The 13,406-nt window shown below is 38.3% G+C and overlaps 2 protein-coding genes across 2 annotated transcripts; both read right to left on the bottom strand.

Moving 5' to 3' along the window:
* Positions 1–1,522: 1,522 nt before the first annotated feature.
* On the bottom strand, positions 1,523–4,549 carry cbx8a (chromobox homolog 8a (Pc class homolog, Drosophila)). Its single transcript, XM_079457063.1, has 5 exons — positions 4,309–4,549; positions 4,112–4,155; positions 3,622–3,687; positions 3,452–3,518; positions 1,523–3,218 (listed from the first exon to the last, which is right to left on the bottom strand). The coding sequence occupies exons 1-5, from the start codon at positions 4,375–4,377 to the stop codon at positions 2,436–2,438; spliced, it is 1,029 nt and encodes a 342-aa protein (XP_079313189.1). The 5' UTR covers positions 4,378–4,549; the 3' UTR covers positions 1,523–2,435.
* Positions 4,550–7,775: 3,226 nt separating this feature from the next.
* cbx4 (chromobox homolog 4 (Pc class homolog, Drosophila)) lies at positions 7,776–12,094 on the bottom strand. Its single transcript, XM_079455546.1, has 5 exons — positions 11,796–12,094; positions 11,672–11,715; positions 11,191–11,256; positions 10,516–10,582; positions 7,776–10,140 (listed from the first exon to the last, which is right to left on the bottom strand). Exons 1-5 carry the CDS (start codon positions 11,862–11,864, stop codon positions 8,863–8,865), a joined length of 1,524 nt encoding a protein of 507 aa, XP_079311672.1. The 5' UTR covers positions 11,865–12,094; the 3' UTR covers positions 7,776–8,862.
* Between the last annotated feature and the right edge of the window lie 1,312 nt (positions 12,095–13,406).

Here is a 13,406-nt window from a genome sequence, read left to right as displayed (position 1 = left end):
AATATGTTTGTTGTATGCACATTCATTTTTGGCTTATAGCCACTATTCTGCAAATGTCTGGTATAATTTATTAAAACGCCAAAAGCCCGTTTTGTGAATGCTTTTAAAAATTGGTAGAAACAACACGTGATCAGATTGGTGTATAACTTACTACAGCTTCATCAAGCCATTAACAGCTAAACCGTCTCATACTTTAGTAGGTAACACAGGTTATACATAAACAGAATGTGAATTACTTTTTAGAAGCACAGAGGCAAAACACATTTTGGAAGCCTTTAAAGCCATAATGTCAAAGGTGTTGACCCTCTCATATCCATCACTGTATGTAATTCATCACCTAGGAAATTATTAAGCAGTTAGTAAAGGATATTCTTCCGTTAAATTAATGAGGTAAACACGGAAGATCGTTGATAACTTATAACTTATCTGATAACAGATTTTTGATAACGTGTGCAATTGAAAAATAAGTATATGTAATTGCATAAGTATTTAGGCTATATTTACATTATTTACATTATAGACATTATATTATACATTTTACATTACAGACTTTAAATAAGCATTAAAGTCTATAAAGTCATAATTTTGTTACCGTAATTAGTAAATGTAAATAAAAGGTGTTGACTGCTTTTGCAGTAAGTTTAATATATTAAACTGCTTTCTTGGGAAGTTTAAATAAACGCGCGGATGAATTTTACAAATTTACAACCATGACTTTCATTCCCCGTATTATTAATAGCAAATCTCCAGCACTGTGTTTTTCTTAAGACAATTGAAAGGTTTCCTTAAGAATTACTTAAAATAATCATTTGAATTAAATTTTACACTCGAAAATGCCACAAAAGTCGCATTTTTGAAACAAACGAAAAGGAAAACAAAAAGGACATCCAAAGCAAACACAGGGACTTTTAATATTGACTTGCCACTTTGTGATCGTAAAATGTTTAACGAAAGGATTTCCGTGTCGGCCGGAAAAAAAGTATCGGGCTCTATCAAGTTCATGGCGACATCTTGTGGCTTTTGGTGAACTAAATCGTTTTGAATGGGCTTCTTTTGCGTCTTCCAAAAAAAACGAAATTTCACAATTCGATTTTTAATAACCCGCCTTGTATTTAACAATATAAAAATTTGGCAACCAAGAATTGATTGTCGGATAGACACACTTTAATTAGTTTTGCGTAAATAAAATGTATTTATTTACTAATTTTACTGCCGTTCCTACGGCACTCGTGTGCGCTTTAACATGCATCGTATATTATAACGAGAATACCCCATAACCATAAATATATTTATAAAGATTGTATTTGTTCGGCAATGCCTACGCGTTGTCTGCATTGATAAGATGCAAAATGTTAAGCATCAAATGCAAATCACAGATAAGTTTAAAACCTAACCCACGCCACATTCTCGTCAAAAATGTAAATAAATAAAACACGACAAATAAAGTGTAAAAAAAAGTGCACGCGATTACATTTAAAGTGATCTTGTAGCTCAAATAAATGTGCTCAAGGAAAAAATGATTGCGGGGATTTTGCCTTTATTTTTCTTTGTGCTTTGGGGTTTTTCAAATTGAACAATATCTCAGATGTTAACATGTTAATCAATAATGAAATGAAACACATAGCCACAGCTAAATTACATTTTTATTTAAGGCTCCGATACATTGGTTTCTGTGCAAAAATACTTGAACGTTTTACACCAATCAGTTAATGAAACAGGTTCATATTAAGTCAACTTAATTCGTATTTGTTCCAATTTGACCAATATGTCGTCGAGCAGGTACTGTATGTACTAGGCATAATAATTTATATTTAAAAGGAGCAAGTACCTCAATCAGTCGCATTCTTTTTTTAATTTCGTTGAAGGGATTTTTTTAAGTAGTCTGCTCAACAATGAGGTGTTACAGCCATATCAATTAAACATTCCTTTAAAATGAATAAGTATTAAACGTCTTTACATACATAGGCCCGAACCTGGCCAATAGAGAATTAAAGTGTAGCTTCTACCTTCTTTCACCTTTTTAAAGGGCGTGCTTTAATACAGACTACTTTCTTTGGACCTTATACAAATATATACAACAATCTGATCGGAACAAATGATAGCAAATAGCCTACGTCCACAAAAGAGTATCTAATCGATATCAATAAAAGGTGCGTTAAGTTGAAATGATATAATGTTGCATTATCTATGCTGAAAATGGCAACGGAAATAAAGCGAAGAACGAATCAACTGGTGCACGTTACATAAAATCTGGAAATAGAAAAATAAACTTCATTTTCACTTCATTTTCATAGAAAATGTGAATGGAAATGTAGGCTAAACATATACTATATTTTTTATTGCAAGACTTTACTGTACAGTAAATATACTATTAAATGTAGGCTGTTTAGTTGGATTACAATATTTCAAATGTGCATCCTTTATGTAAAATGACATTATCTTTTCTCCTTGAAGAACCCTTTGTCCGTGGAACTCTCTTTTATGGTCACAGTCAACGAGTTACTCGTTACATCAGTCACAACGATTTTCTCCATGTTTTTTAAACAGGGCAACCAAGCCTCGTCGGTTTCGTCTACAAAACTCAAAGACAGTTCATTACCGGCTTGACCGGTGGATCGAAATAGATTATTTTGGGGAGGCTGTTGTATTTTGGGTTGTTGGTTCATGGCACTGCTGGAGGCATCCTTCCGTCCATGTCCCAAAATATCAAAGCCTCTTTTAAAAACGGTGCCACCGAGCATAAATTTTGCATCACTTGACCTACCCCCCATTTGCTTCGGAACACTGCTCGGTTCTCCTTGGAACTTTTGTGTTAGATGGATAACATCATGATTAGATGGTTCTCCCAATCTCTCTGATTTGGATTGCCGAAAAGGTGGTTTGTCTGCTTTTCTTTTAAGGCCTTCGGTGGATGGACCCCCGCCAATTGGACGCAACTTTGGTTTTGGTCCGCGTTTTTTCGGCGAATAGGGAAAATCTAAATGTTCTTGGTCTGCCGTCGCATGCATCAATGGGCTTCTCTCGTGGTCCGGGGGTCGGATGCGCACACTTTCTCCTCTATTCACGGTGCTCGGTGGAAAGATCGTCGGCACGACCGTCCGTAGCCCCTCGCGTGCTCTAGGCGTCACAACCGGCTCCGCGACCGGGTATGACACCCGTACCGCTCGAGCCATCTCCCTTCTATACTCATAATTCTTTCCTTTTGCTTTAGCCTTTGCCTAAAGAAATGTCACATATTTATTCAAAAAATAATAACACAACAACAATTTGTATAGGCTAATAATTTAATGCCTAATTCGGCAAAATACGTGATTTCCGCCTTTGCATTAAATAAATAAATTTCACATAAACAAACATACCGCAGGCGCACTTAAAAATTGTCATGGCTTGCGTAATATTATTATTTTAATAACAATCATTATATAAATGAATACACATTTTCTTTACTCACTTTCAATAAAAACGTTTCAGGTTTAGGCCCCCGCTTTTTTGGCCCGAAAAGTTCCCTCTCGCGCTCTCTGCAATAAAAAAAACACATTAAAAGCTATTAAAAAGAGATCGGATAAACATATAAAATAGATCATTTGTTCACTAGAATTATAATATTATTCTCCGTATTACCTCTCTTCAAAAGCGGCGAAAAGGCGCTCATCCAGAATATTCTCCTCTGGTTCCCAGGTGCTGTATCTACGCGAATGCGTATGCTTATTAGTAACTCATAACATACAATTCCGCTATGAAATAATACAATTATAATAAATTCACCTAACATAACAACAATTAAAAAAAGACAAGACATTTTCCCTTTTAAATCCTCGACATCGCTTTAGTGGCTGTCATTATACTGTGCATGACTAATATTTATTAATTCGTACGCGAAACCACGCGATGCCATGTTTCTTCGTGATTTATAAACCAAATAAAAATGCTAACGATGCTTCTTCGATGTTGGATCGTGATACCGCAAATGTCTCCCATCACTGGCCTTGTCAGCTCACGTTCGCGGGAGCCCCGTTAAATCGCGCCTGGCGTCTGCCGTGCTAACGTTCCGTATGCACGGCGAGCGCTCGGCGGCTTTCTCCCCTACCACGACTGTGTTGTTATCACTCACTTTTGAGACCAGCCTTTCCATTTGACCAGATACTCCATCCGTCCCTGCGGGTGAAAGCACACATACTCGAATTAGCACGCTAGCGTGGCTAAGCTAACCTAACGCGCATAAAATGTCACCTCGGTGGACATAAACACAGCCGTCTGCCTCCTTGCCGGAGACGAACCGCCGACGACGAGGTCGGAACGAGCACTTACTCTCCTTATGCGCCGTTTAATGATGGATTCAGCGGCGAAGACCCTCTCCCCGACGGCCGACAGCTCCATGTTTACTTCTGCCTCGCAGCTATTTTTTCCACAGCCCTCTCTGCCTGAATAATCCTCGATAGCCCATAATACTCTCTCCGAGGAGACGTCATCACGTTCTAAACTGTTGCCATGGCACTGCGAGACGGCGTTACTATGCGAGCAGACCTACCGCTCTGGAAGGGGCGGAGTCAAATCGTCGCGGCACCAGACGAGGCAAATATGTGCACACGTCATTGTTAAAACGCATCAAAGGTCACAAGTAGGCTTAGTTTACTTGTCGCAAACAACCGCAGACACTACGCATTATCACACACTTAAGCCTGATAACGGGACGGTCCCCGGTGGCTTTAAAAACGGCGCGTGTCAGGATGCGACATATTGCAGTTCTTGTTTTTGCGAGCAGGTGTTAGCCCACGGTTCGCGTGGTTCCAGTGGCCATTTTTGGAGGAGGTTAAATACAAGGTGACGCGTTCTTTGCGTTTAAACGCTGTGATATCCAAAGTGAGCGGACGGGACGCATCGAATCGATGCAGCCATATTCTCCACCGCGTCATGCCTTCCCTTTAAAATGGCAGCAGAAAGAAACGCAACATGCTTCTGAACGATCTAAACGAGCTTTATTTCTAGCGATAATATAAGCGCAACCGAACGGTATCCGGCATTTTAAATGCAACTTCATCATTTTACTAAACGTCACACTGAACGATCGGTTTAATTGTTTAAATATTAACAGTCAAAGTTAGCCTATTAGGCTATTGCTTGTAATGTAATTGTTAATAACGATCACAGAAACGACACATGAAAATGATTCAATAAAATTGGGGGCTTATAATAAACTCGTACTCGAGTGTACAGAATTTAACTTCTCCGAGTTCTCCGATCTTCGGAGAAAATGTAATAGGGTCAGATGTTCACATCTATCTATAGCATATATGTAGATATAGGCGCAGTTCTTTCTTTTTTCTAACTTGTACTTTCTTCCTCTCAACAACCAAAATATAATAATTATAATAATAGCTTGCTAATACATTCATTCATCTGTAAATACATTATTCGAAACGCTGAATAAACCTTCTAGTCTAGATCCAAAATTCCAACAATCTTTATATATGTTTTAATTTACTAGAATATAAGCATTTACCATCGGATGCAATTTTTTTGGGGGGCATTCAGTGTGTAAATAATGTGCACTTTGTTTTATTATTTGTCGGATTCATTTGATTTCTCTTTACTATTCATTTAATGCAGCGGTTAATGTGCATATGCGTTATGCATTATTTCGTTCGATATTCATTTCTATTTATTTCCATTTTTATAGTTACATATTATTACTATTATTATTATTCATATTAATATTATGCGTTTTTGCAGATCATTTTACTAAAATAACCTATATAATTTAGCCCAAATTGTTATCGAACAAAATCGTAGAAATAATATTTAAAGCATAATTGGGAAGGTACAATTATAGGTCTTCTGCCTAGCAAAATATTTAATCTAAGACCTGTGATCTGTTCAGTGGATTCACAAGTAAATTAATAGCATTTTTAGCATTTGTGAATATTAACCAACCAACATTATTTTATTTTAAACAGTGTGCCAAACATTTTATTGCATCAGTAAACAGCCGAACTGGATTGAATACATAATTCATCGATTGCAAATATAACACCACAAATACAACAACGAAAAATTATAAATTGTGGCTGCGATAAAAACAAATGTTGTACATTTTATGGACTTTAAGGCAGATGCTTTTTAGTGCGTCTCAATTAGAAGTGTTTTGTGTGGATCGAACCCAAGTCCTTTGCGCTGTTCTGCTTTGTACGTTGGGCTAAATATACACCTCCTTGTGTTGCGATAAATGTGTTGTTACATACATGAGGTCAATTCAACAGAGACACAAAGCCTACATTAGTCACAATAAAAAAATGCAAATACAAGAAATAGCCAAACAAGGAATGGCAGGGAAGTGAAATACGCCTTTTAAAGCTGAAATGAAATCGTCTCGCGAGAACATGGTATTTTATTCATTCAGTTCGTACGTCAAATGGTCAGTTTGGGCCCGTAATAAATGTAATCCTTTTGCATTAACCACGTTTTGGCGTATTGATAAACATGCTTAATTTTCACGACGGCAAACACTGGAAGAGCAATGAACGCCATAATAAAATAAGGTATTCCAATAACCAAATGGCAAAATCCACACACAGCGGAATTGTGAGACAATACATCCGTTCTTTTGTATGTGTATTGTACAGCCCCCTGGTAATCCAGTCTATAAACCTGAGTCCATTAACAAAGACCACGAACAATGGCGAAACGTGTCACGTTATAGAGAGACGTCCTGTATTGCGGACGGTTCTTTGCGCATTTATTGAGGCGGAAAACGCTGCTTTGTCTGTCCAAATGATGTTCATGTGCACATATTGCATTGCATGTTTTAAAACGTTGCAACAAATTGCGGCATTGGTTTTAGTTTTCATTAATAGACTACCTTTGCGTTGTCCAAGCACCACTGGGAAAAGGTTTTCAGTAGGCTACACGGGGGCATGTCAGCCACATTTGACGTGTCAGCAATCCTTCATTTATGAAAAACAAACAACATGAATAAGCAAGACAAGAAACAGATAGTTCGTATTGTCCGTTTCAAAACGGACGACTCGTTATCATATCCTTTGGATCGTTGTGATACCGTTAATCCTGTTTTTCCTTTTTATTCATTTTGATCTCATGTATGCTGTTTAAAGATCATAATATGCAACAAATATTTTATATTCGACACTAAAAATCACAGTCGTTCATATTTCACGATCATACTGTATATATATTATAATTAATATGATTAATGTACATTTCCGATAATTGTTAATTAGACAATTAGCCTATTTTTAAGAGCATCTTGTGACGAATTTGCAATAATAGGCTACCATTATTCTTAATACCATGCATTTTAGATTTTTTTTATACAATTTATTTTACTTTTCATTATATCTATACTGGTTCTTCTTTTGTCTTTATTGCTAAAATGTATATGTTCTGTTAGGTTGCTCTGCAACAATGCAATACTGTGAAATGAGCTATAGAAACACATTTAAATTGTGTATGCATAACATATCAATTGTATTGTGTATTGTTTATTAAATTTTATATTTGTATCTTTCGTCCGTAGTTTAAAGAATGACGTTAGGTTGTTCTTGATTCTTGACTCTGGTATAGATAAAGACAGAAGCAACTACACCTAGGAGGCAGCATCGCTAAATTTCACAAACCCTCTATAAATCTCTTTTCCAGTCCTGTGACCACAGCACTACACGTACCAACACAAGCATCAAGAGGTTGTAACCTGAGGAAAAACTTTGAAATTGCTTCAAGTTTTTGTCTCTGTATGCAGGGCTTGAAAAGACAGAATCATTGCAAAACATATTTAATTTTTTATTGTTGAAGAGATTTGAAATGGATTTAAGAAGCACTTTCAATTCAATGTTTACGGTTTATAAAATGACATGCATATAAAATACCCCTAATCTTGACAGCATTATTGTGTAATCTATAGGTTTCTCAGCAGGCAGCTGCATTGCATTGACAGTCAAATTTACTGTAGACTACAATACATAACCTATAAGCATCAACCCTAAAGCTCAATTATACAACATACAAGAAACATTATGATTATCTATGACTGTAGTCACACTGCAGTCATGAAATATTTCGCATGAAGGTTAGATGTCGCCTTTATTGATTTACAAAAGATATCCAGGAGATTATAAAGTGCAACTCAAACGTCTTAAGGGTAGAGCACATGAAACAATCCAGTTGTTTATCTCGCATTGCACAAGACCTCACAGGTCGACAACATCAGAAAATCCAGTCAAGTAAAATATTTCATAATCCAAAAGCAAAGCAAGATCTTTTACACAAATTTCCAAAAATACTTTTTAGGTACATTCATTTACATTTATGATGACCGGGCAGTAAAAGATTTAGGTCTCAAGTTATATGAACACGTCTTAAATCCCCAACCATTTTGCTGTTACAGGTGACAACAAAATTGTTTCAAATTCAAAATGTGCATTTAACTCATTCTACCCGACAATCGTATTCGTGGACATAGAAAAGAGTCGGTAAGTGCATTTAACATTAAGATTCAGTTCTTCAATTTCACTAGTGTGCTCTATGCATTAGCCAGATATTTTAGATAGAATCCAATCAGCAATAATTCAATTTAATATTCATACACTACAGGGCTTTATTAACTTTCCCGTATTAAGAAACATTAGCACATTGCCAATTATCTCAATAGTATGCATTACAAAACACATAATTAACACCCAAACAAACAAACCCTATATACATAGAATTAGTTTGTTAATATGTACATTATATGTTTAACTTGTTAAATAAACATGTAAATATATCTTATGGAATGACTTTGATGCATTAGTGCATCTCAAAATGAATCCAGTCAGTTCATTCCATGAACCAACAAAAATCCACTTGGTCTTACTCCCCGGGCACATATTCCTTAAAGGTCACGGTTAAACAATTCGTGGTGATATCTGTGATGATGACATTCCCCACAAAGGGTTTATAACCGTTGTCCTCCTTTTCAGAACTTTCAGTAGCTTTCTCGGCAGCACAATGAACTGTGGGTAACTGTTTTGAAGTTCTTGTCGGACCACAACTTAAATCAATGGGCTCTTCCAGGATGGTGTCGGTGAAGTTGCAACTGTAAGCTTGGCTGGTTTGGGAACCTCTGTAATGCAAGTTGATGGGTTCTCTTTGAGGCGAAGAGAGAACCGTATTTGGCGCACTGATGCTTCTGCAGCTGAAGAACTGCTTGTGATCTCTCACGTCCTCACCGGGCTCCGACAGGTTCCTCTTACGGTGATTGACTTTGGTGTCAATGTGGGATGGGGCTTTTTCCGCCGTCATGGGTGATGAGATTGGATGCAGTGGTTGACCGTAGCATATTTCCATTGGATTGATTACTTTTTGTCCAGAGTCTACAGGCTTGGATTTTGAAAGTTCCTCCTTGGTGTGGGACCTTTCAGCAGAAGAAGAAACTTTGTTGATGCTTTCAACACAAGAGTTCTTGTGGCCCTCTCCTTGATCTGATATTTCACCATCAGACGGATTGTCCCTCCTGTTGGAGTCCTCATCTGTTGTTTCAACGGCAGAAGTCACCTTGTTTTTAACTTTAGATGAATGCATGCCATTATCCATGTATTTGCTCATCACGATGACGATTCGGCCATTTTTGTTTTTATTCTTGATGATTTTCATCTTACTGCTGATGCCATTAGGAAGCGCTTTCGAACTGGTCTTGAGTGCCTGCTCTGCCTTGTTAGTATTATTCGGCAGTCCCTTAAACTCAACAGACAGATCTTTCACTTTGCTCAGGCAGCCCGTGTCTTTGTTCCGTATCCACTTCTGTTGTAGGGCCAGAGGGAGGTTCCACCCTTTGTTGGAAGGGTCTTGACCCTTGGCCTCTTTGGGTCCCGTGAACGGCGCATCGTACATTTTCGGGTCTGGCTGGTAATGATGATGTTTTTTGCTGTTGAGCTGATAAAAGTGTTTCTTTTTCCTGCTGACGTGCTGTTCTGCCGGGACATCCTTGCAGCTGGGCTGGTACTGATGGTGTTTTTTACTGTTGAGCTGGTAGTGCTGTGGCCGCGATCGCTGGATCTGGTGCAAGTCCGCCTTGGGATGGTTCTCCTCGTCCAGCGACATGTCCTGAAGACCACCCAGTATGCTGGATCGGCGGGCAAACGCTGGAAGCTGAAACAAAAGCACAAATATGAACATCTCGCATTAACTGAATGCTCAGTTTCGTATTTACAGCTCGAGCTTGCCGGTTAGCCACCATGGTGTTAAGGTATGTGTTTCCTTTCCTGTTGTTCCTGTAACTCCATCATCATAGATGAACTGTCTGTGACACCAGCATTAGTTATAATAAACCTCTGTACTTAAAGCGACACGCAGACAGAAAGGAGCCGCTGGTGCACATACTTATTGATTCACAATAAAACAGAAACAGTCTCATGCGCACACACAGTGGAAAAGAATAACCTTGGTTGCGAATATAGGAAAATATTAACTACTGACCGCAAGACCAAAAACAAAGTAAGCCCGTGCAAGCAAAAGTTGATGTACCTGGACGAGGAGGTGCTTGGGTTTGGGTCCTCTTTTGCGATAGCCCACCAACTGCTCTTGTCTCTCTCTGAAAAAAGTGCAAAATATATTTATAAAAAATACAATTTACAAGACATCCTCAAAACCTTAAGTTGTACCAAAAGTCAATTGTTTCTATCATTCTAAGCCTCTAAATGATTCTTTTCGTGTTTTCAAAGACTTTTAGCAACAAAGTAACAACATTTAGATGACAGATCTCTTTGATCACCAGGATACGACATGCACCATGAGTACAATGGGTAACCTAAAACCTGTTTACAACAAAGTGAAACGCAACAAATACATCACAAGATGCTAGTTATCATTCTAGTCATTTTTGAAATGCTTTCAAGCGTTATCTCAAGATTTTTTAAAGTACTGCACGCTAAAGAGCAAAGGCACGATTTGATCCTAAACAACACATTATGAAATACAACATCAAGTCGAAATCAGACACCAGTGATAGCAATGGAGTATTTTCAACCTGAATAAAAGCCAAGTATCAAGAGTCTTTGTAGCCGTCATATGGAGCTGGCATGTGGGCTACAATTAATCTTCACATAGAGGACAAGTGGTGACTGTGCAGAGAGTAAGCCCCGCCTCCCGTGACCATATTTGGTCAGTATCACAAGTTCTGTTATTCGTCCTCCATCTCACCTGTTTTGGAAAGCGACAAGAAGTCGCGGATCAAGAATGTTCTCTTCTGGTTCCCACGTGTTATATCTGAAATATCGAGGAAGGCACAGTTAAAAAAAACAACGCTAATGGTAATTATGTAACAAATTATTACACATATACAAAACCATACAACAGATAAATGAAAAGCGACGCACACACAACAAAACTCATTTAGTCCAAAATTGAAAAACAAGTGCTCGTTGAGTGCACTTGCAAATAAATGTAACACGGTGGCCATGTTATCGTCACCCTACTTGTTTTCGTGCCAAACCACACATGTGCACAGTTACACGTATAGAAAAGATGAAACGCGAGGACGACGAAAGATCGTCACGCGCGTAAATTCGTGCTGGAATCCGCGCAAACCGCTTCTCCGCCCCGACTCGCGCCAAATCCGGTGCAGGTTCCCAAACCGTTCATGCATTTACAAAGACAGCGTGCACGTCAAACAGACACTTACTTGGCCGACCACCCTCGCCACTTCACCAGATACTCGACTTTGCCCTGCAGAACGAAAAATCCGTGAGATGCGAGCAACCAAAAATACCACCATGTACGTTGGTTCTAGTTAGCGCTAGTTTTACCTTCCGTAGGCGCTTCTTCTCGATGCCCTCCACCGCGAAGACGTGTTCACCGACGGCAGGTAGATCCATTCTAACGCTGTCACCGGCGCTGCCGAGCGGATTTACGCGTCAAATCTTTGGTGCAATGCCCCGTGCGCCTTCGCGTTCTGCCACCGCCGTGGCCCGAGATGAATTCGACCCTCACCCCTCCTCTTTCGCTCGTATTTGTCTCTACGTTCGCGATGGGCACTGGAGAAGCTCGCTGCTGGTGTTGCTACTACAGAAAATAGTTCACGCAAAATACGCTGAGGCGGGCGCGTGACGTCAGGCGTCGCGCGCGCGAGGAGGGGGAGGTTGAAAACTGTGCTGAATGCAGAAAAGAAAAATGTGTCTAAACGCTTTCAGTGGCAACTTGCAAATGTGCATGAACACATAAGCACGTAAAACATATAAACGGCATGCTTTAAAAAATGCAATATCTATCGATCTATTCATCTTTCCTATTTATATATCTTTCCTGTCTGTCTCCCTGCCTGCCTGTCTGTCTGTCTGTCTATCTATCTAATCATCTTTCCTATTTATATATCTTTCCTGTCTGTCTCCCTGCCTGCCTGTCTGTCTGTCTGTCTATCTATCTAATCATCTTTCCTATTTATATATCTTTCCTGTCTGTCTCCCTGCCTGCCTGTCTGTCTGTCTGTCTATCTATCTATCCATCTTTCCTATTTATATATCTTTCCTATCTGTTTGTCTGCCTGTCTGTCTATCCATCTTTTCTATTTATGTATCTTTCCTGTCTGTCTCCCTGCCTGCCTGTCCTATCTATCTATATCTATCTATCTATCTATCTATCTATCTATCTATCTATCTATCTATCTATCTATCTATCTATCTATCTATCTATCTATCTATCTATCTATCTATCTATCTATCTATCTATCTATCTATCTATCTATCTATCTATCTATCTATCTATCTATCTATCTATCTATCTATCTATCTATCTATCTATCTATCTATCTATCTATCTATCTATCTATCTATCTATCTATCTATCTATCTATCTATCTATCTATCTATCTATCTATCTATCTATCTATCTATCTATCTATCTATCTATCTATCTATCTATCTATCTATCTATCTATCTATCTATCTATCTATCTATCTATCTATCTATCTATCTTATCTATCTATCTCCTACCTACCTACCTACCTACCTACCTACCTACCTACCTACCTACCCTATCCAACCTATCCTATCCTATCCCATCTTTCCATACATCTTTCCTATATATCTTTCCTTTCCTTTCCATCTATCCATCTATGCATCTATCCATCTATCCATCTATCCATCTATCCATCTATCCATCTATCTATCTATCTATCTATCTATCTATCTATCTATCTATCTATCTATCTATCTATCTATCTATCTATGAAGCCGAATGCATGTCAAATGTCATGAAGCATGTGTTGTAGTAGGCTATATTAGGAAATGTCAAGCGTCATACTTAAAAAATAGCTGTTCAATTATATATGTTTTCTATATAAAACTTTGGAAATGGCTTGATATATAAACCTAAATATATATATAAACCCAAAGGCAAGCACCAGAATACACTTGTCTCA

This window comes from Barbatula barbatula (genome assembly GCF_947034865.1).
Source record: "Barbatula barbatula genome assembly, chromosome: 5".
Taxonomy (NCBI): Eukaryota; Metazoa; Chordata; class Actinopteri; order Cypriniformes; family Nemacheilidae; genus Barbatula; species Barbatula barbatula.
The sequence above is the reverse complement of the archived record's forward strand: the minus strand, read 5'-3'. Positions and strand labels throughout refer to the sequence as shown.

Excerpts from the sequence above, each read along its gene's own strand:
- cbx4 (XM_079455546.1), bottom strand. The coding sequence starts at position 11,864 with ATGGATCTACCTGCCGTCGGTGAACACGTCTTCGCGGTGGAGGGCATC. Across the intron at positions 11,716-11,795 it reads AGAAGAAGCGCCTACGGAAG|GGCAAAGTCGAGTATCTGGT; the intron begins GTAAAACTAGCG and ends TTCGTTCTGCAG. Across the intron at positions 11,257-11,671 it reads TGGCGAGGGTGGTCGGCCAA|ATATAACACGTGGGAACCAG; the intron begins GTAAGTGTCTGT and ends TCGATATTTCAG.
- cbx8a (XM_079457063.1), bottom strand. The coding sequence starts at position 4,377 with ATGGAGCTGTCGGCCGTCGGGGAGAGGGTCTTCGCCGCTGAATCCATC. Across the intron at positions 4,156-4,308 it reads TTAAACGGCGCATAAGGAGA|GGACGGATGGAGTATCTGGT; the intron begins GTAAGTGCTCGT and ends TTTCACCCGCAG. Across the intron at positions 3,688-4,111 it reads TGGAAAGGCTGGTCTCAAAA|ATACAGCACCTGGGAACCAG; the intron begins GTGAGTGATAAC and ends GCATTCGCGTAG.